The sequence below is a fragment of the Ambystoma mexicanum genome, chromosome 12 (assembly GCF_040938575.1).
Source record: "Ambystoma mexicanum isolate Mex_15411 chromosome 12, UKY_AmexF1_1, whole genome shotgun sequence".
Classification (NCBI taxonomy): Eukaryota; Metazoa; Chordata; class Amphibia; order Caudata; family Ambystomatidae; genus Ambystoma; species Ambystoma mexicanum.
Genome location: NC_090936.1, coordinates 571,252,938 through 571,276,075, shown reverse-complemented (window position 1 = coordinate 571,276,075; position 23,138 = coordinate 571,252,938). Strand labels below are relative to the sequence as shown.

The 23,138-nt window shown below is 47.7% G+C and overlaps 1 protein-coding gene across 1 annotated transcript in view; it reads left to right on the top strand.

Annotated features, from left to right (window-relative positions):
- The window catches only part of TMEM132A (transmembrane protein 132A), a 238,667-nt gene extending 220,594 nt beyond the window's left edge, over positions 1–18,073 (top strand). The window contains exons 10-11 of the mRNA XM_069628889.1: positions 680–871; positions 14,914–18,073. Of these exons, the coding sequence (XP_069484990.1) occupies positions 680–871; positions 14,914–17,142 (2,421 nt within the window). The 3' untranslated portion in view covers positions 17,143–18,073. The remainder of the gene's footprint in view (positions 1–679; positions 872–14,913) is intronic.
- The last annotated feature ends 5,065 nt before the right edge of the window (positions 18,074–23,138 follow it).

Here is a 23,138-nt window from a genome sequence, read left to right as displayed (position 1 = left end):
TTTTGACTTTACGCCTCACTTCAACACTATGGGATGGAGGGTGTTTAGAAAAGGCCATCCCCCATGGTGGCCGAGCTATTATGTATCTTAGTTACAAATGCAAAGACAACATACAATTCCATTTGTATATAAGAGGGAGACTCCCAGAAAGGCATTTGTTCTATAATGCGTTGTAGGTTGGGGAGAATCCTGATCAGTTTTTAAATTTAGGGGCAGTGACTCGTCACCCCCATTTGTCCAGCACCCTGAGGAAGCACAGTCACTTGGGGAGGCCAGGAGATGAGGGAGGGAACTGTTTGGGTTCTATTTCCATGCATGAGGATGTTTTTCACTGGTTCCCTCCAATTCCAGAATTAGGCCCTCGCAGTTTGGAGGAGAAAAGGGCACTGCCTTTATGGAAAAGGTTTTCTACAGTCTCCCTCACTCCCTCTATGCTATGTTTGTTCTACTCCACTCTCCTCAGAGAGTGGTAATTCCTCCTGCAGAGAGGCTTTTGTGAGTGTGTGTTTATGCATATTGTGGTTTTCCTTAGGTTGGAATCTGTCCCCCCTCCATTCTGGGAGATCAGACCCTCTTTGCACGGAGGAGGCCAGGATTCTGCACTCTGGACACACCTGGTGTTGATGTGTATCCATCTCTTTGCATCAATTCGGATTGTATTGTCTTGCTCTCTCTCTAGGTGCGGTCTCCAGTGTCCCTCTCCATTCTCGGGGAGCAGGCCTTGGTTGTCTCAGAGGAGAAGGTTTCCATTTTGGAGGTGCGGGCCCAGATGGTAACCGGGATTTCGCTTGTGCTCGGCAGTGTGGCAGGATACCGGGGCATGTTCACAGCCAGCTGCCAAGCTAAGGATGCCCTACAGGTGCATGAACAGGTGAGTGGGTGCCAATGTGGCGGGCAGGGGTTAATCATTTTATCACAATACCATTCTCATTCATATTCCTGCAGCCTATGTCAGACTGTTCCTCCGTTTGCGAATGCCTCTTCTTCAAACCCTCACCACTTCAAACGCTCACTGCGTAGTACCATTCTTTTTTCAAACCCTCCAACTTTCCATGTCCTCTCTTCTGTTATTCCTAGTCTTCTTTGTAATACCCTCTCAATCCCCACTTCCCTTCTATCCTCTCTTCCATCTTTCTCACTGTTCACTTATGTCTCCTATCCTATCTGCCGCCTATTCTCTCCTTTCACTCCCCCCCCCCCCTCTGCTAGAAGGGTGGTTAGAACCTACTCCTCCAACTTAGTGGTCCAACAAGGTTTACACAGAAGTGTAACCAACCCTCAATGGTCTCATGGCTGAGCAACTAGGCTTAGACTAAGGGAGAGAGAGTCTTTGGGTGAAATACAGTTTACAATTTCAAAGACTGGTAAGTGATAGAGGTCCACACAGGTAAGTACAAAAAAACCTCTAGATAGACAGGTTGCATAAAGTTCAACACACTGCTAGTGAAAGACACTATAGTCCTATTTACCGTCAGTTTGCTAACCCCTAACGGGCTACACATCACTTTAGGTACTAACGCAGTTAGCAACGAATATACAATGTAAAGTATCTAAAATGATCAGAGAAGATATTGCACTCTAAATCACAGGCCTTGTAGGTTTTAAGGCATGCAGCGCACTCAAATTGGACCTTAAGTCCAGCCCTACTGTTCCCAATGTTCAGGTTTGCTTTACACAAATAACCCCAGTGAAACGGGTATTGCAGTTCGAATGTAGGCACTTCTAAGACATACCTGGCTTGACCATAGGGAATACTAGGCTTCACAAAATGGCTCAAAGTGGTTTGCAAGTTGAGCTAAGAGACAAAGGCAAAACAGCTCTCCTCCTATTACTAGACCTCTCAGCCGCATTCAACCTTGTGGGTCACAAGTTCCTATGTGGCCACCTGGACTCGGCGGCCCCCTTTTCCACAGAGGCCATCAGATGGATAGAATCATTCCTGAGTGACAGAACCATGAGGGTATTCTCCCCGTCAGCAGCAGCGGACCCTATTCAGATCAGGTGTGGTGTCCCCCAGGGCTCTTGTGTCTCCCCAACATTATACAATATATTCACCAAGCCCCTGTTTGATGATTTGGACCTTCTGGGTATCACCTACACCAAGTATGCAGATGATACTCAGATTCTCCTCCCACTTTCCGGGGATTACATCAAGGATTTGGCCTTGGTGAATAGTGTATCTCATCATCCAGGCATGGATGGCTACTCACGGTCTATGCCTGAATGATGACAAGACTGAGCTCCTTATCTTGGGCAACCACTCTAACCTAAAGAAATGAGGCCAGGAGTATTCGTCCTTTACTATCAACGGGAACCTCATCAAGGTGGCCAAGGAGGTAAAGACCCTTGGGTTCTACCTTGACTCTACCCTCTCCTTTGACAAACAAGTGAAATCGATGTTCTCTGCCACCGCTTACACCTGTAAGCTCATTAGGACAGGCAAACCCTTTTTGTCGAATGATAACTGCATGATCTTAGCCAGAGCCTTAATACTCTCTAGGCTAGATTATTGCAACACCCTTTACATTGGCGCTAATAAATCAATTATTGAGAGGATACAAATCCTCCAAAACAACGCCCTAAGAGCTGCACTTGGTGTGACCAGAAGATCACACATATCAGGGACCAGACGCCAAAACAACTGGCTCTCGACCCACAATAAAATTCTCCTGAAAACTGCATCCCTCACCCATAAAGCACTCAACAATGCTGCCCCCAGCTACCTCATGGATAGATTCCTCAGACCTTTGAGACTTCGCAACAGTAACTGCCTCACCATTTCCTGATTCAGACTCACTAAGGTAGGTGCCCGTAGTTTTCCTGTGAAAGCTGCCAAACTCTGGAACTCTCTGCCACATCCACTAAGGGAAGATCAACCATACCTGAATTTCAGAGGTAACTATATCAACTTGCTCAAATCTACCAACCTGTAGGCCTGGCTACTGGGCTACTCACTCCTTGGTATTATGTATGTATAGTCAGTCAAAGTATCTTTTAACATAAATCTGTCGTACATATGTATCTCTCTGTGTATAACCTGTTCATATGCTGTATTCTTGCCTACATCCTGTAACCTTGTTTAATTTGTACATATTTTGTATCCTTGCCTATGTTTTGTAACCTATAATGTAAGTTTTGCATCTGTAGTAATTGCTGCGCCCTGATCTCCTCCCGGGTCTGGTGCCCATTACAAATGAACAAACAAAGTTAAAGGGCAAAGCGGAATTCAAGCAGTGAAGTACTCAGTCCGTTTTTCTGCTAGGGAAAAAGTGGTCTCAAGTGACACTAGAAAGGACTCCTGACCTAAGCTCCACCACCTCTGGGCCAGTAAGGTCTACCTTTAGAGATTGGACTTTATGCCCAATGTATTCCAATGAGGACAGGAGGGGCGGGTACAGAGATCAATCTCAGCCCCCACACTCCAATGGAGTGAACTACGACCCCAGGCAACAGGGAAGTGCTGGGGGCAACAGTGCTCAGTGTTGGCTCAGCTGTAGAAGGCTCTTGGGGTCACAGGTTTAAGGCTACAAGAAGTGTCTGGATGCGAAGACCCATGTCTTTGCAAACCACTTGGATCAATACTACTTATGGAGATACTATCTCCTGCTACCACGTGGCTTTGAATCTGTCACCACCTTGGCTCTGTGGAGTGATTTAATTCGAACTACCTGTTTACTGTGGGAATAAATGCTGAAAGCGCATTAACTGCACATTTGGCAGTGACACAAATGTTGAATGCCGTTATACCAAACAAGGTGAGCAGGGGAAGCGGGGTTGTTGTGAGAGGATCTTGGTAGCATTTCCGGCCTGACGGTTAGGAAGCACCCATGCAGCAGGGCAATCCACATTCAGGCAGGTGCAGGCCAATTGCAGGCCTGCACCTCTTCCGACTCCAGGGCGGTGCGGAATGCAGAGCAGGGCTTTGGACTGGCTGTCTCACCAGTCCAAGGAATGGAGGCACGAGAGTCGAGTCTCCCCAGTCGAGCTGAAGCAGAGGTACGCAGCAAGGTGGTTGGCTTCAGCCAATTCTAGCAACAACCACAGTCCTCTGTTGGTGCTCTGCCAGTCCTCTGGAGCATGTCTCCCACGATGCATGATCATATATGGCATATTTCTGAAAGGGATGGAAGAAGGCCAAACGGCAGGATGGCATGTGAGGTGTAGGCCACGGGGAGCAGCCATTTTGAGTTTATGGCACTCTAAAAGGCATTATTGTGGTAAAAATTCAAGTTGCATGGTAGTGCACCAGAAAGAGTACACATCTGTTCAATGCCTCCAGCCTGTTCTGTGCACATCACAAAAGCTTTACTCACAGAAAGGAACATTGGACACAAAGTATCCCTGCAGCACTCCACTTAAGGTGGCGTGTGATGTAATGTGCCAAAAGAAAATAAATCCATGAACTGGGGGCTTGAAGGAATACCAAGTGCACCTTAAACCAAGAAAGTAGCGCGGGTGAGTGGGGCTAAAAAGGGCTCACTCGCCCCAACCATCAGCTACAGTCCTAATGCAACAGCAGATCCGCTTGGGGCACCATAAAACAATGGGGGAATGATCCTGCAACTCTCTCTCTCAACCCTTCTTCACTCCCCTCCCCTTTTCTCGACCTCGTTTGGGAAATAATGTCCCTTTGCTTCTCTTGTATCCTCATTCTCAGTCCCCAACCACGTGTTTTGGCTCTTTTGGTTTTTCCTGAGCCTTTTTAGCAAGTGAGGTGCTTTGTCCAGCCCACTTGCCAGTGCAACTCACTTATTTGCACACATGCTGGTTGGTCTCTAAGGCAGCAAGTACAGGGGCACCCTGTCACCCATTTATACCTTTTGTGTAGAACTACTACCACCCTTGAGGTTACTAGTATAGAGTGCCCAGCTCCATTTCTTGTTCATTTAAAGTTGAATTCCCTTTGTGTTTGTTAGTGTGTCCCAGACTGGTGGCAGTGTATATATTTTACTTGTTCACTACTGTGCACCTTTATCTTTACAGCAAAGATGCCTTTTCTCCACTAACGTGCCCAAAAGGGCTACGCTACTCTTGCTGATTATGCAATGCCGGTGGCCAAAAGGGCTACGCTACTCTTGCTGATTACACCATGCTGGTGGCCAAAAGGGCTACGCTACTCTTGCTGATTACACCATGCCGGTGGAGCAACGCCTCTTTTGGCAGTCTTCTCTGGTTCAGGGCAGGAACTAGCCATATATCGTCATGCCTCTTTGCATGCTCTGCCCATAGCCCAGGAAGAGAAGCTGTGTGCTGAGACCGTAGTATCACACACTCACCCTAATATACATCCTCATTCTTGTTGGCATGAGTTCCTCTGCGCTGGTAATCCAGGAATGGATAACTGCTCGGATTTTGAATGGTGCACGCATCCTTATAGGTGGGCTGGGTTCACCCTTGGGCCACCATTTTGTGTCTCTGGAGAGGTCCTGGCACCATTCTTCTAATAAAGGACTGGCACTCAAATCCAAGCACCAACAGGATCCTGAAGGATGCGTCACTGCTGCTGAAACACGTTGGCCAAGCGAACTGCCGTAAGGCGAAGCACTGCCTCTTTCATCGAGGGAAAGTCTATCGCGGGAATGCTCCGGTCTCTTGTAGGACCCACACATTTGCTCCAGTATGGAAGGTCTGCACATCCTGAATCTGGCCACCCAGCTGCTGTACCTGTGGCTCCACGAGCTGTGCGACATCGAGGGCCATCCTCTCGTGGCTCTACTGCCACCCGTGGCCCACAGGATCCGATACTCCTTTATTCCCTCGAGTTAGGCCGATTTCTGAGGAATCCTCTGAGGAGCAGTGCGTCACCCAAAAGTAAAGGCCAAACTGTCTCATAGTCAACGTAGCAGTGCAGTCAGGCTTAACTTCAGGAGGGAGGAAGGCTAGAAGAAAAGTACAATTATTCTCAATAGATACCACAAAGGAACGCACCAATATACACTTTTATTACAAGATCATGCATATAATATCTCTGTTAGTAAGTAAGCATGATCGGGTGCTGCATACATACATTAGAGCATAGGTCAGATATAAAATCAGTAAATGTCCAGTCAAGGCCGAACTCGTCCTTTACCCTAAAATGCAAGCTTCATACCTGGTGGTAGACTCTTCTCATACAGGCTTCCAGAGGTAAGTTAAAAGTAGATCTCTCTAGACAATAGCACACACAGTAATTACCATCATAACTGGGGTACAAGAAGCCACACAGAATTAAGTCACACATTGCCTGCTCATTTTTAAGTATTACACATAATACATATACACACAGCACAGCGGTAACCGTAGAGGTAGTAAATCAGGGGCACACAATGTCCAAAAAAGTCAGGAGGGCTTCCTATGGCCAGGATATAGTTTAGGATTACACTGTCGAGTCCCACAAAGGTATTTTACACTCCATGGAGGGAGACAAATTTAACAGCTATACAGTGTACCTCTCGAGATAGGAGTCTAAAATATAGATTTAAAATTGAATAAAAGATCTAGGACAGTCACTAAAAATAAAGGGTTTGGTGTAACAGTGCTCGGAAATACTTCAGTCTTCAGTCTTCGCACTTCATACAATCGCCGTGAGCCGCTAAAGTCGCCCTCGCCCCGCCAGGCACCACAAAAGCTATTCAGCTATTGTATCCAGGACCCCTCAGTTCTGCACGTCTATACCTTGATAAAGACCCCTGGTCGAAATACGTGTTGGCTTTCTCTCGTCATGCAAATGTACCAACAATTGCTTGCAAGACACGGGCAACTTATTGCCCCTTAACCAACCAATAAAACCAAGCAACATGAAAATCCAACAGCGTCCAGCACTGTTTACGTGACCCTACACCCAGGCATGACCTTAATCTAGTATATAAAATTACACCAGTCCTAAAATATGTTGGGGAGTGTGTTTGGTGCATTTCAATAAAACATTGCAAATATCGAACAACACTGTCATTATTTTTTCAGTTGTTATGAACACATGGGACCAATTTTGACAGGTTAAGCAATACAAGATTAAATGAAATGAGGATCACACATTGGTTAAGATGTGACGCTGGGATTTCCCCACTCTGCAATTTCTGGACTTTACTAATTTATTTTCCAGTTTGAACAATTAACTAACATCAAATTTTATATAACTGACTTAGAAAGTACACAAATCGCATAATCCAACATGATAATTTCTAGTAACAAAATGTTATATATGCATATTATGCAAAGTGGGAATGAGTTTAGCGTCCTAGTCTTCATTATCAAGGGAAGTACCAGCATTCTACCCGACGAGATCTTAAAATATTTTTATCTCGGTTTCACTTTTCTGTTTTAAGCTTTAAATATGCTCCAACACCGGCTTGTGAAATGGTTATTCGTAAACATGCAGATAAACATTTGAATTGTACAAAAAACCTGTTTTCTGTGTCAAATGAGCTGATCTTAAAATATGCTTGCCAAAGGCCTGAGGTATCTGGTCTGCTTTCTTCTGTCTAGAGCCCCTTTCACTCAAATGGCCTAAATAAAACGAAAAATCAGGTAATGGGCTATACCATGCCACCAGAATGTGAGAAGGCAACCCTGGTCACAGAAGACGGAACTGTGCTGTCGGTGATATAGGATGAATTGATGAGGATCACTCAATATATGAGACTTGATGCTTTGGTTCCAAGGTCTTGAATTAGGTTACCTTATCACCTTTCAAGATTAACACTTTATGCTCATCAATAGGGGTGGTTGACTGGGTTTTACAAGCTCCTGTCTACAGAAACCGATTTCTAGACCTTCACCATACTGATGCTATGATGTTTTTAGAGCAATCGCTACCTGGGGCAGGTAATTGCTGATAAAACATGCAGGTTTATTAACTTCAGACATAGGAAAGGCTCAGTAAGCCTTACTGGAATTTTGCTTAGTAATGCTGCATATGAACCCAAATCTCTACAAGACCCTTAGGACACTGAGCTATCTTCTGAACAATCGCAGCATTCACATTTATCAATTGGCATATATTATAACTGGCTATTGCATAAGATAAGAATGAGCCACACAGAAAGGTGAGGAGGCTACGGGACTTCTGCCGTAGTGAATGCACAAACTAAGGATTACAGGATCAATTAATCGGAGCAGAATGTGCTCGTCAACAACAGATGGGCAGTAGGTTTATCCTCAGCAGCATGCCATAAAATATCCTGACGTGTGCCATTTATTTTTGGTGAACAATGGAAAATGACTTTTTTTTAGATCAGCTAGCCATGTGGGGTTCCCCTCCAAGGTGGGGGCCGGGGGCAAGTGCCCCCTTTGCCCTCCCATAAGCTGTCCTTGCTCCCTTTTCGCCTTCTGTGTACAATTTGATCAGATGGCCACCCCACCCCCACACCTGCATCACTCTTGCTGTGTACTTTTTATCTGCCCCCTCGTGATGATATAATCTCTTTCTTGCACAGTTTCTTTATCTCGCTGTCGGGGGAGATGGGGGTTAGGGGGAGGGGGTGCGGTGTTCGTTAAGTGAGACGGACCAACCCGTAGCTGTGCTATAGGGTGCCCACCTGTTTCAAGACCACCTGTCTCTTCAAGTGCTAAACCTGGCTGAACACTCGCGGCTTAACCCTTAGGCGGGGAGCAAGGTGCCACCTATAACATTCGTTTAGGGAATGACCACCATCTAATGGTGAACATATATCTTTATGGGCTGTGTGCGGAGAATAGTTTACAGGTTAGTAACGGAGGTCATGCCGAGTATTTCTTTCTGTGTCTCTTCCATTTAGGGCCCCCGGGGAAGTCCCAGGTCAAATGGGGGATACCAGGTTTCTAGGTTGGCTATCTAGATATAGGGGCCCCACAGGGCCAGTATTTACATGTCATTACAAGTAATTCAAGCAACCCACTGTAAGACTGATGTATTAATATACCCCTGATATCCATTGCCTGTAACAATGTATCCTTAAGCAACAAAAGAACATGTCTGCAACCATCCTGTCTCTGTAACCAGTGCCTAGATGCCCCCGGGCTAAAGGCGCTTAACAAATGGCAAAATAAATACATTTGTCTAAATGAGATTACTTCTTTTATTGCTTTTAAATGAAGAGGAACAAATCATTGTATAGTGAGATACTTGTCCTGTTGGGTATCCAGTCAATATATATAAAATAAAAATAAACAATTAAATAAATAAAGGGTAATGGGTAAAGGGGTTCAAACAAGTCGGGATAGAGGTAGGGTGGCGTTATAAAGGTAAAAAAGCAGGGGGCTTGGGTGGGAGGACCCCCCAAATAAAAAAAACAATAATTCTGTGTTTTTCAGTATTCTGTCCACGATGAAATGTACCACTCTGTCGTTGTGGTCAGTAAGCTCAAATATAACTGCCCTGATGCAGTAGTATAGGGCCCAATTTTAAGAAAACGTACAGAGACCAAGGCTCTAGGCCTGCTTGAACATGTTTAGTCAAAATGTTCACCAGAGGCTCTGTGCTGGTGCTGAGGATTTCGGTGGTCAATAAGACCTCCATGCATGTGTGTTGACTTTAGGGTCATTGGAGATGAGTCTGGGCTGCAGGCAGTGAAGCTGTCTGCTAGTTGATGCCTCTGGTCTGGTAACCGGGAGATGATGGAGGAGATCCAGCGGCACATGTCTGGTAGCATTAGTTTCAGGAGTTGTTTTTCAATGTTGCCAGCAGGGGTGAACTGGAAACGAAAAGAGGCTCTGCAAAGTATTTTCAAAGTGGCCCCATATTGCAAATTTATTTGCAAGCCCAACCCTTTTCCTACGAACAAATGTGGGAATAAAGTGGGTAACCACACCAGAGGCCCAGAGTGCTGAGGCCTACCGCCAGTTCCCTGTAGGCCAGTCCACCCTGTGTGTCAGTGCACGGCTACCTTGCATGTCTGCCTCTTGCTAGGCCATGTAGGGTCAAGCAGTAAGGCGTCTTCTGGTAGCATAGGGTATTGGATCGTTGTTTCCCAGTTCTGCCCATTGGGTCAGGAGAAGGTAGCACCTTCTTAAAGGTTCCGGTCCTCAGAAGTCTGGCATCTGTAGATCCCTGCAATGCTTCGCCTTTGGAGTGTGATCTTGGACAGATGCCGCACCAGAGCTTCTTTCGGGTCGTCTTTGGTGGAAATCATCTTCAGTGGTACTTCAGAGTTTGTCCCAGCGATTGCCAAAGGTAAGGCCCAGATGACCATATTTTAATGGAATATTGGGGATCCTGCATCCTTTCAAACTTATGTCTGCCCCAAAATTACCTGGGCGTTGCCACATTAAAGCTTTCTTGGCCAAATCTACAGGATGTGGATTCAACCTTGAATCCTAGACGTGGTAGTCGGTCACTGGACAAATCTGCACTTGGCTGCCAATGCCGCTGGCTTACTGAACACAGTGGCCATGCTTGTATATATGGCAACATCCGTATCCTTTCAGTTCTTGGGGTGGCTACTGGGTAGCACAGTAGCTTGCGATAGCTGAAGTAGCCTATTCTGCTCTCACATAAAGGGAACCAAAGTTTATCTGTGGAACTCCTAATGGATTTATAACACACGCGCGCCATCTAGTGGCACTTACAGGGAACAGAGCTCTATTTTCGAACTAAGTTATAAACACCATACAACACACAAACTAACACTGCCCCCATCCCGCAGTGGAAACACAACTAACTGGGAGGATTTTTTGCCAGGGAAACATTGGGTGCCTTTGCACACCCCTTCTTGATTCGTAGGTTCACTTGGGGTCCCATAGCCCAGTCACATCCCTACAGATAGCCTAGATACGAACTCTCTAGAGAAAAAGGGTTGGTGCAGTAGAAATTGCAAAATGTTGATCTGATATGATAGGTTATTTATAACGCGCTTAATACCCAGAGGTTTCTAAGCGCGGACCGGGGATCAAACCTGTGTTGCTCCGTGTCGTCTTGCTTCCAAGGTGAGCACGTTGCCCCTGAGCTATCCTCCCGAGATGTTCAGGATGAAGAGGAAGTTTAGCACTTTGTGCCCAAAACTCGCTCACCTTATGGCTTGCCTTTTTTGGAATGCTCTTATTTCACTTCTAGAGGTTTGCAGGTCAGATTCACTTTAGGCTCTGCTGTGAGTTATTGGACTGGGCAGAGGTACCGCAAGAACAATGCAATGCAACAGAGAATTAGTACAGTAAAACATGGGCCCTGTACCCTAGTCGCCTGCTCCTATGAGCTGTTTAATACTTTTGCTATTCTTTCTCCCCACCCCTCCTTCCAGCTCATCGCAGGGCTTCCTTCTGTGCTATAAATGGTCGGCTTTTTAACTATTCCTTGGCGCCTCCACCCACTGGGCAGTGCTTGATCTTTGCCTTTCCCGGCTTTGCCAGAGGTCCCCTTTGCTTCTCGCCTGCAGCAAGCCACACCAGTAGTAGTCGTCTTTGGTCTAGCACTGAGGACCTGCAATTGTTTGAATGCTTCCCCACTGCCATAGTGTTTGAGCAACACAACTATTGTTAAATCTACAATTTGAAAGCACTGATTTGGAACCTACACAAATCAAACTTCCATGTCCCTCTATACAACGAGTTGTATACCGTTCCGTTGAGAGTAGAGTAATGCAACACCTTTGGCCATAATTCCAGACACCCACCTGCCTGGGAGGCCATTCAAGGTACCTTTAAACATGACCCTGTTGTGTGCCTCGGGCAAGGATAAGAGTGAACTCGTAAAGTAATGCCTTCTTTCATGGCTCATGGGGATCAACTGATGTCTCAAAGGCAAGTTATCCGATTAAATGCTTTTATTTACAAGACAAACTAATGGATTCGGGTTAATTGAAGAAACTGAAAGGAACTTGGAAATAACGCAACCAAAGAGCCGTTTCTTTAGGACTGTGGGCCTCAGTGCTTCCGTCTCCCCCTTAGACTCTACCTCTCTATCAGAAAACAATAATTGGCTCGGTCTCTGGGGTTTTAAGTATCCCACACTTCTTGCTTGGAAGTTGTAGGGTTGTGCTGGTCTTGCATAGAAGTCAGGATGTCACACACCTCCTCCGGGAAACACTGACACCCCCACACCTGGTGCCTTGGACTGTCGAGAGCACGGCCAGACCTTGGACTCTTTGAGGCCCCTTGAGGCCCTGAGTTTGTTAGGCTTAACCCCTGTTGGAGACCTCTTTGGGAATTAGTCCCCCACCCAACTAGGAGTATCCCCACAGACTTGCTTCTCGACCAGACCTTGCTCAATGTGTCTTTCTCTTTGGTATCCTTCACTTCCGTGTCAATGCCTCTATTCTCCTCTGTGGCCTTCCACAGCTCCTCATCTGCCTTCTCTCCTCCCTCTGTGATGTTTCACATTGCTCTATTCTGTCCTCATCATTCCTCTCCTGCTGCTCCCCCACTTTCACTTTTGGTTCCTCCACACCCATGTATCCTGCTTTTCCCACCTCCTCCTGCTACCCCCTCCCCGCCCCCCATCAGCTCCCTTCCTCCAATTGATTGCTCCTCGGTACTTCCGTTTCTTCCTAGCTTCCTCTCTCTACCGAGGTTTCGCCGCTTCCTCCAGGCTCCTCTTCCCATTTTTTTCTCTGCTTTCTTCTTTTTACCGCATTCCTACTCGCTGCTCTGCCTTGCGTTGCCCTTCACTTCAACTTTGGACCCAACACTCCTCCTTTCTCCCTGCCGCTTTTTTTTGCACCCACGCAACCTGTCGATTGCTCATGTATTAAATGACTAACAGCTGGTTGTGGCTTGTTAGTCGGTGCTGTGATTGGTGCTGGCCTTGAGGGACCACATATCCATCATTTGTGTCTGATTTGCGAATGGGCCCAGGACGGGTCCACCTCCCGAGATGTCAACAAGCCCTGCCACCATCTTAAACTCTAATGTCCCCTGGCTGCATTCGTCAGCACCCCGAATTTGTCTGGTGTTTCCTCCCAAACTGGGTAGTGTGTGGTCTTGTGGTGCTCCGCAGCAAGCAAGAAGGCGTGCAAATACTGCTTGTTGATGTCTGACGTTAATCAAACCATGCGACATGGGCAAGGCTCAAAGCAGTCCATCTTCATTGAAGTTTTACTAGGCTGAGCTGAAGGAACCATTTTTACATGAACTGTCTGTAGAATGCTTCGTTTTCCTTCACCTGAACTCGATGGGGGAATCTTTGATTTAAAGGGAATGACGAATATAGGTCACGTTTGCAAGGGACAGCCGCGCAGGGCCTTCGATGCTGAGCCAAGGGTCTTTGGAGTTACTCAACGTGTAGCAATGGTTCATACATATTTCATCCCAATGCCCAACCCAAAGTGTCCTGTGGGTGATGCACAGGGCCTTAAGTATTATCCAATGTACCAAAGGGATCGTATGACCAAAGGTGGACTGGCTTGTAGGAACTCTCACGGTCATTTATTACACGCTTAATACCCACAGGTTTCTAAGCACGGACCCGGGGATTGAACCTGTGCTGCTCCGTGTCATCTTGCTTCCAAGGCTAGCACGTTGCTCCTGAGCTATCCTCCCGAGACATGCCACTCGAGCATGGATTCTTTTGATGCAGAGGGTGATGGACTAGGATATCGTCCGCGCCAATGTGGGTCATATTGGTCGTATGCTTAGAATTGGAATCCTGGGGTTCTAGTGGGGATGTCATGGGCCACATGTAGAAATTTGACCAGCGCAGAGAAATTACCAAGCCTTGTTGCACCCCGTAATGCATAGAGCACACGTTGAACTGCAATTAGATCTGTTTAACACGTGCAACCTATAAACAGGTGGGGCCTATTTCTGGGCTTGACAATCAATCCCCACTGTGTATGGCACGCAGTGCGGTTGGATTGTGTGGTGGATTGCATCATCGGTGGTGGGAACGATAGTTTGAAAGGGAAGTAGGAATTGCATAACCTCACTTAGAGGAGATATGATGGTTGCTTGCTTCAGTGAGAGTGGAATGTCCGCTGCACTGGGAGAAGTGACGGACAAAGGTTATTGACTTGATATGTTCTTCTATGATACTCACCAGACGTTGGAGTCTTTGTGCCGAAGACGCCTTCATGTGGAAGGCTATTCCCAAGATGCTCTGGCCGGTGACCGTCTGTAGTACATTCAGTGTAATGGTGGGTTCAAGACAAGCCGCTCAAAAATAACACCAGAGTTGCCGGCGGTGATGGACTGCTTGAAGATGGTAGTAGACTGTATGTTCACCAGTTAGGTTCTTACTGGGTTTGGGGGTCAGGATTCACAACTCTTCAGTTGACCTGTCCTCATCTGATGTTTTATTCCATTTTCATTCTAAGGATCCATGGCATTGATGGTCCAATTTCACACATTTCATTTTGGGGATATTCCCAGCACATCCTGTGCTGCAAAGTTGCTTTTGAATCTTATCATTTCGAGAACATTTTCTAGCGCAATTGAATTTAACACTAAATCTTCCAACAATTGCTACTATTTTTCCCAATCCTTCTTAAGTGTTGATCAATTAGAATGACCTTATTTGTGTTAAAATGCACCTTTTTGTTACCATATTTCCCCAGAGTTCCTCCGAGAACCCCTAAGTTTCTTCCCCTCCGCAGTGAAAAGTACCGAAATACTAATACAAACTATTGGGACAGCAAAAGTTCTGGTTCTGGTACCGGTCCTGCGTCCACCAGACAAAACGCCATTGACTAAGCACCCTATTTGACACTGTATTGTATTTTTACAAAATGGAAAACGGTGGCAACTAGTTTCATTCAATCAAAGTCTCCTATGTGTCTGCCTTCCCTGTACGGTGTAAACCCTCATTCCCATCCTCTCTCCTCCTCCTGGTCCATTCTCACCCATTTCTGCTTTTAACTGCTCTTTAAATTGTAAGTCTCTGCTTCCTTAACTTCTGCTTTGTAAGCCCCGTTTGCCGTTTCTCACCATTGGACGCATAAACAATGATGATCCTCCTCTCCCCTTACTCTCATATTTTCCATGCTGTGTAAATTCACCCATTTTCTCCCTCTGTCTTTCTCTCCATAGGAGGTGGCTCTTGGCCTGTGGTTGGTGTTCAGTGACGTCACCATTGCACCAGTGGAGCTGTACGACCATCGTCACATGTTCATCACTGCCTCGTCAATGGACCAGCATATTTTATCATTGACACTGGACTCTACTGGGGCATGGCCAATGCCAATGGTAGCTGTGGCTGAAGGGCGGGGAGAGGGTCCCCTCCTTCATGTATCCCTCCAAGTACCGGAGCCTTGCCGTAAGGGAAAGCACCGGACACCATTGGCCTCTGGCACTGGTTGGATCCATGTGGATTACGGAGAAAAGTACCAAAAAATGGCACCGAGAACCCCAACTGCTCCCAGTCTAACACCTGATGACCCGGATGTTCAGGCAGGCCCCCCATTCTCTCGGGAAGAGGGGGCCATGCTGGGAAATGTCCCCACCCTCAAGACCACTAAGCAGAGTGGCACAGACCATAGAGGGGGTGGCGTAGCCATGGTTCCTCTCTCAGATCGTTGGCCATCACTGCGGAAGTTTGAGCATGAGGATGATATCGGCCTGGGCCCGTCCTCCGAGTTACCTCCAGACTTTAATGACTACTCGGATGGTGATATCATCCGGACTGCTCACGGTGTCACAGACCTTGAGGTGGGGATGTATGTACTCCTGGGTGTCTTCTGCCTTGCCATCTTCATATTCCTTATCAACTGTGTTGCTTTCATACTCCGCTACAGACACAAAAAGGTACCAGAAGCAGACAGCAGTGGGAACAGCAATGGCGCATCCTCGCAGCCTCACAACTGGGTCTGGCTGGGAACCGACCAGGATGATCTGAGTCGCCAACTGGATATGAGTGGCCTGGAGACACCCCTTCCCAGGGGGGATGTGCCACAAGGGGAGCATGGTGGCCCTTATTGTGGCTGCAGGGCCCCTGTAGAGGGCGCTGGGGGAGGTAACACTGCAGGGAAGGATTGGGGTGACTGTACAGTGAATCCAGGTGGCTTGCCGGGTGGAAGGCTAGTAGGAGAGGTGAGGCCTGGACCCCCCGGCGAGGATCTTGGGTCCCTGACCAGCACTTTCCATCCATTGCTTCCAGTGAGGAAACCAGGTACTCATTGTCTAGATGCACCGGGTAGTGGCTTCCTTGCCCGCAAGGAGCTCCACACACTGGGGGATGTCAGTCGTGCTTCTGACACATTTGCTATGAAGGAGCGCCAGACTGCCGGACTCGCCACGAAAATGCCCAACACGCAGGGCTGTAACACATTATCCTGGAAGGAGCTCTGCAGTCAGGGATCACACCTCCTCAGTACTCTGGGGAGTACCAACCAAGGGAGTAATACACTATCCAGAAAGGGGATTGGCCCCTACGGGGTTGAGACCCAAACGCCCAACACTCTTGGATCTAACACACTTACGAGGAAGAAGCTCAGCCCTCATGATAATGAGGCGCTTAACACGCTGGAATCTGATACGCTTTTGGGGATGGGGCTGAACTTCCAGGAACCAGAGAACCAGACCACAAAGACTCCAGGATCTAACACACTCTCTAGGAGAAAACCTGGTCCACAAGGAATTGAGGACCAGGCACCCACCACTTTAGCATCCAACACACTCTCTAGGAAAAAGCTTAGTCATGAAGGGTCTGAAAACCAGGGAATGAGTAACTTGGAGTCTAATACACTGTCCAGAAAGGGTGAAGGCTCCCAGGGGCACGACAGGGTGGTAGCCAGTGCCCCGGGGTCTAACACACTCTCCCGAAAGGGGAAAGGCTTCCAAGGGGTTGAGAACCAGGGACCCCATATGTTAGGTCCAAATACACTATCCCGGCAAGCTGCCTGCACCGAAGGGACAGAGAACCAGACACTCGATGCCTTTAGCATACTCTCCGCAAAGGGGCCAAGTTCACAGGCATCCAATAACCTCAGCTCCTTGGTTCCTGGCTCCCTTTTTGGAAAAGAGCTTCGCGTTCAAGGGTCTGGCCTCTCCTCCCAAGAAGACCCCCAAAGTCGAAGTACGAATGTATTGGGTACCAAGGGCTCTTTTACACGGATGGAACTTGAGCCGCTGGGGATGAGACGCAGACGGGCTGAGCTTGGGAACTTTGCTCCTCGAGCTATCGATGGCACCTTCCCTGCTCCAATTCAGTCGATCTTGGTGGCCAGCGAGGAGGACATTATGTGGGTCTGTGAGGACATGGGGCTGCGAGATCCGGAGGAGGTGCAGAGCTACATGGAACGGATCCGCGGAAGTTCTTGAGAGGAAAGGACCCCTTCTTCTGGAAGCCCAAGTGCAACTCCTTATAGGAGTAACTATGTTTCTTCTTAAATCCTTCTTGTAGCTCCAGAGAGGGCACTTTTCTCCTGAATACCTACCCGTCCCTAAGGAACAATGGTCTTCTTTTGCTACTTCCTCAGCCCACTGGGAACTTATAAATCAGAATAGAGCTTCCCTTTCTACTATTTACCAATTCATTCTACTGACCTTCTAGTGATCTGAAAGCCCTGCTAATTGTGGCTGGCGCCTTAGCATTTGACTAACAAAGCTAGGCACTGGTTTACTGTCATGTGGCCTCTACTGGGTGTAGACTGAGCACAGACCTATGGCCATTGAGCTTCACTAATCGTGGAATGAACGGCTTGCATATTATTCTGGCATAACCCCAAGAACTCTCCAAACTTGGTTTACGTCTAGCCTCTTGGTTACTGCTAATAACGGAGGGATGCTCTCCCAGGATTCCAACAGCTGGATACTCGTCTGAAGCTCCCCACTTACTGGCCAAGATCTCTGTCCACTTGGAAGCAATGCCAGGCTACTGGATCCTAATTCTCAATATGTCGTTGTCTTTGTAGCGTGTCACAGAAGGTGGACTTCTCTCCAAATTGTGGTAGCTGGTGGCCCTTTTTTTTTCTTTCGTCTCTTCCTAATAAAATGTATTCTCTTCCGTGATGGGTCCGGCTGCAGCTCCTTCTTCCTGTTAAAGGTGGGGAGAGGTCTGGCAGCAGGTGTACCTCACAACCTGTGAACACATTCCCCTTAATTTATTGGTGAGCTGTGTTTATATAGACCTCGTTCTTCAGAGCCTCCTTGTAACACATTTGTAACACTTAATAAAAAAGGTTAATTTATTGTTCAGGAATTGCCACACTCTTTATAGAATGACAATAAAACTGCAATTTTTTAAAATAAATGTGGTGGTTTTATTTTCGCTCTTGTAACCGTGTCTGGGAAGGTGGATGGTAGAAATAGGGGATGTTTCAAGCATATACTTTCCTGTTTTTCTTAATGATGCTCTCTTCCGCCACTCTGCCTTAATCGCAGTGTGTTCGCTCAAAGGTGGATCAGAGGGTCGCCTGCTCCCTGACGTGGGAAAGTGGTTTGGGGATCCCCAGGTATGGCTATATGGGGGAATACCCAAAACTGAATAAGACATTGACACACACCTTTAGGCGCCTGTAGTAGTGTCTTACACCCCGAATTCGAGGCGCAACAGGTAAAAATATCTTCACTGTGCACTGGCCTGCTGTGGTATGTCTAATAAAGGAATCCAGTCCCACGATAACTAACCTCTTGGCAATGACAGACAGCCCTATGTCAGAGAGCCAGAACTTCTCATCCAATAAAAAAAAAACACTTTTGGGTAGCACTCCTAGACCAAATGGTAACGCAGGATGTTAAAGGGGGAGGAGTGCTCTTCTAAAGCACTTAAAAGAAATGACTAGACTCAGGGCGACCAGAAGATTGAAATAATGGTGCCACTCTGAGCTTATTGTATAGATATTTATTTATTTATTGTTCACTTGTTCGGCGCTTATACATCTAGCAAATACAGTTTCAAAGCACCCACAGGGCAACAGGGAGGGGACGGGGGATGATGGAGAATGCAATTACAACAATGTTAAATAATTGAATAACACAGATTAAGAAGAGACAATGGGGAGGGGAAAGACAAAGCTACTATGCCTTGGGAGTGTTCAGAATGTGCAAGTGCAGAGGGGAGAGGGGTATGGGATAGGTGCTGTGGTCCTCATGGAAAGCAGCAGGTGAAGTTCTACGAGGAAAGGTAAGTGCAATCTCCAGAGGTGGAAGATGAGCCGAGTCAAGTGCAGAGGATATACAGCAGTTGGGATAAGATGTGGGAGGTCAAGGCCCTGAGGATGCATAAGGGCCCTGCACACCAGTCAAGCTACTGTGCGTTTAGCAGGGGAGAGAGGGAGGTAAGGAAGAGGCAAAGAGGAATGTCTTAAGCCTTTTCTGGAACTTAAGGAGGTCCTGCTCAAGATGAAGAGGGAGGGGGAAGCTGTTCCAACAAAGGGAGCTTGCTGAGGAAAGTGATTGACCACCTGCTCTTTTTAGCAAACCGCTTCACGTGCAAGGAGTTGATGCCAGAGAAACGCAGTTGTTTAGAGGGGGAGTATTTGGTCAAAGAGTTGCAGATAGAGTGATCCCCGGCCGCAGGCAGCCTTGTGGATGATGCAGAGGGATTTGAATGTAATCCGTGCTGCGATCAGGAGTCAGTGGAGACTTTGTAGGTCAGGGGAGATGAGGTTCCTGGGCTTGAGGCCAAGGATAAGTCTTGCTGCTGTATTCTCGATTAGCTGGCAGGGTTTCAGAGCGGACAAAGGTAGATCAAGGAGGAGGCTATTGCAATAGTCAAGCCTAGAGTGAATCAGAGCCTGGGTAACCTTGAGTCTCTGGGGGAAGGTGAGGAACGGTAGAATTCCTTTCAGAAGGAAAAGCTGAACTTGGGACTTCTTGGCAATGTCCTGAGTATAAGTGAGGAAGGAGAGCGAGGAGCCGAAGCTGAATCCGAGGTTTCTGGCTTCCAAAGAGGGAGCGGGGGGAGAACCCATGGAAGAAGTCCAGATTGAAGGGAAGAAGTCAGGTGCCGGGGTCCCAATGGGGAGGATTTCTGTTTTGTTGGCTTTCAGGCAAATATCATTAGAAGTACACCAGGCCTGGATTGCAGAGAGGCAGTCGGGGAGTAAGGAGGTTGCAAGGGCATCTGTAGGAAGTTTGAAGAAGAGTTGTGTGTCGTCAGAATAGCATTGGAAGTTGGGTGAGCAGGAGGAAATGAGCATTACAGCAGAGTAAGGTATATGTTAAAGAGCTAAGGTGAAAAGATTGAGCTGTGGGGGATGCCCCAGGTGGAGGAGGAAGTAGGGGAGAAGGTGCCCAGTATGACTTTGGAAGAGTGATCAGTGAGGAAGGAGGTAAGCCAGTCTATTGCCTGCTCCGAGATAGGATGGAGTGGTTCACTGTGTCCAATCCAGAAGAGTGATCAAGGAGGATGAGGACAGCTGAGGAGTTGGAATCAAGGGATGCAAGCAGTTCTTCACGGGTGTTCAGAAGAGCAGTTTCCATGCCTCTGGCTACTCGGAATACAAACTGATGGTTGTGAAGACGGCCAACAAGTTCAGTGTGGGAGTTAAGTTGGGGGAGGACCAGCTTCTCAAGCAGTTTCCCCAGGAAAGTGGGGTATGGAGATGGGGCGATAGTTGGCCGGGCAGGAAGGGTCTGCTGACGTTTCTTTAAGGAGGGGGCACACAAGGGAGTGCTTGAGCGAGGATGGCAAAGAACCAGTAGCAAAGGAGTGGTTACAAAGATCAGCGAGAGCAGACATGTTGTCCTGATGGTTCTGAGTGAGCAAGGGGAAAACTGGTTCGAAGAGACCTTCGTGGAGCTGACAACTCTGTTGACTACTTTTGGAGAGACAGAGGCGAAGGAGGAAGTTGGAGGGTGAGTGGGCAGGGGAGGCAAAGCGGGGATGGAAGAGTGCGTGGTGAGGCTGTTCAGTATGTCCTGAGTTGTGGTGTTGAAGTGAGTGGCGAGTGCCTTGCAAATGGCCTGGGAAGGAGTAGGAGCAGAGGATACTGTGGACGGGTTGGCAAGTTCCCTGCAAGTTTTGAAGAGTTCAGCCGTGTTGTTGGATGGACCAGATACTCGTGCCTGAATGTGGGCCCATTATTTTGCACAGATAGTCTGTAATGCCTTTGGAGCAGGCGGCAGGCCAGTTTGTTAGAGGGTGAACCTGAAGTTTGCCACTTCTGTTCTGCAGCCTTGCACTTACGTTTTTGGTCTGCAAAAGTTTGGAGTCGCACCATGTGTTACACTTGGAGGCAGGTTTCAGGCGGATCTTCATGACTGGGGTAAGGATGTCAAGGGTGTTGGCAACAGAAAAATAGACATTGCTGAGAACAGATACGGAGTTGGAGTCTGAGTTGGGTGAGCAAAGGGGAGTGAAGATGGAAGTGAAGACAGAAGCTGACACTCGTTTCATCGGACGGATGTTCGTGGGTAGGATGGAGGAAGGAATCCACTCAGGGAAGATTAAGGCAACCCTGCCGCCCACCCAGTGAGGTTGAGGGTTGGAGGTGATCTTAAAGCAGTCAGGTAAGAGCGATTCAAAGGAAGTGACTGAGCTGGCATTGAACCAAGTCTCCGTGAGAGTATGTCAAGGTCAGTGTATTCAAGGAGAAGGCAGATATCAGCAGAGTGTTTGTTGGCTGAGCGTGTGTTGAGGGTCACCAGGTGGAGACGATCACTGCCTTTGGAAGTTTTTTTGAGGTGGAGTACAGTGGCGTGGTACTTGAGTCAAAGGTAGAGGAGCAAGGGGGGAATTAGGGGGAGAGGCAGGTGAAGCAAGTTGATGAGAGATGGCGGGATCCGGTCAGAGAAGGAGGTTGGCCTGAGGGCCTTGAACCATGATTGTGCCTGTGAAGTAGACATTAATGCAGCAGGAAGATGAGAAGAAGCCCACCAAGAGGACTTCCCACTTGGTGCTGCCATTATTGGTAGTGGAAGAATAAGGGGAGAGAGTAGAGATGAGCTGTCCATAGGTCTGGAGATGGGACAGAGAGAAGGATGCCAGTGAAGATTTCTCTGGAGGATACACTGACATTGGTGTCTGCAATAGGGCGGGCAGGGTTTGCAGCAAGAATGTATTTTTTCTAATGCTTTTTCCGTCCAGATTTAGTGAGAGAGGGTGTTTGGAGAGATGGAGAGTGCCATCTCGGAGCAGGAGGAAGGAAGTGAGAGGCAGAGTGATAAAGAGGCAGGGGGTGCTGCAGTGCACAGTTCTAACCTTAACTCACAGACGGATGCTAAGAGTAACAGTCCCAAAGTAATGTATGATGTGAGAACACCTAAATTCGATTTTGAAGCTAACAGCCAAAAAACAATGTGGGATGTGAGAACAGCTAAATTCAATATTTAAGACGCAAGTATTGCAGCACAGCAGTGGAAGCAGTGAAAGTGAGAGCTCAGGAAGGGAAGACCATGCAAGAGTTTTTGACCATGATGTACAGAGAAGTGCCAACTGAGATAGATCAGTGACAATGTCAGAATTTGCACAGACAGTCAATGAGGGATGAGGTGGGCAAACGGAGCAAACAGTCAGCATTCACGTAATGGCAGAAGGAAGGATGCCCTAGTTCAAGGCTGCATGGATGAAGTCCTCAGCATCTTTGCCCATTCTTTGCCTGTTGAAAGATACAGTGGCCTGCAAGGCCCAGCCAGGTCCGGACAGGGGCCTTAGTTGTGGGCCTTGTGTAGGGGGTGGCTTCTTCACTAGCTGGCTTCCCTCATTGGCCCTATCCAGTGGTGCTAGCTAATGAGACCGATGGCCAGAAGGAGAAAGCAGGCACTTGGCGAATGCCTCGGGCGGTGGCCATGCTGGAGGCGGGCACACAATCACATAGCCCAGGTAGCATTTCCGCCATGAAGTCAGATAATAAGGTGCACATAAGGTGTGGATTCTAACACTGCCTCTATGGATGGCAAGATTAGCAGGCAGATATTTTTAAATGCAAAAACTACACAAATAACACTTCTTGTGATGTACAATTATTTCACCACATGAAGCCCATCTGGGTTTGTGATCGTGCCGCGATGTGAGCGCTGCTCCTGCAGCCTCTTGGAGAGGTCGGGAGTCTTCAGGTGTGCTTCAAGTGAGAGCAGCGGATGAAGAGGGATGAACAGCTGATCAGGTCCTACTTGTGGGCCTTGAGAGGGGGCCATCTTCCTTGCCAGACGGCTTCCCCAATTGGCCCTATCCGGTGGTGCTGGCCAATCAGACGGATGACCAGAAGGAGAAAGCAGGCACTTGGCGAATACCGCGGGCTGCGCCCATGCTGGAGGGGGGCACACAATCACATAGCCCAAGTAGCATTTCAGGCCATAAAGTCAGATTACAAGTCATCAATCTAATTGATGCTGGTCGGGATACTGATTGTAGAAAATCCCATGGGATCAAA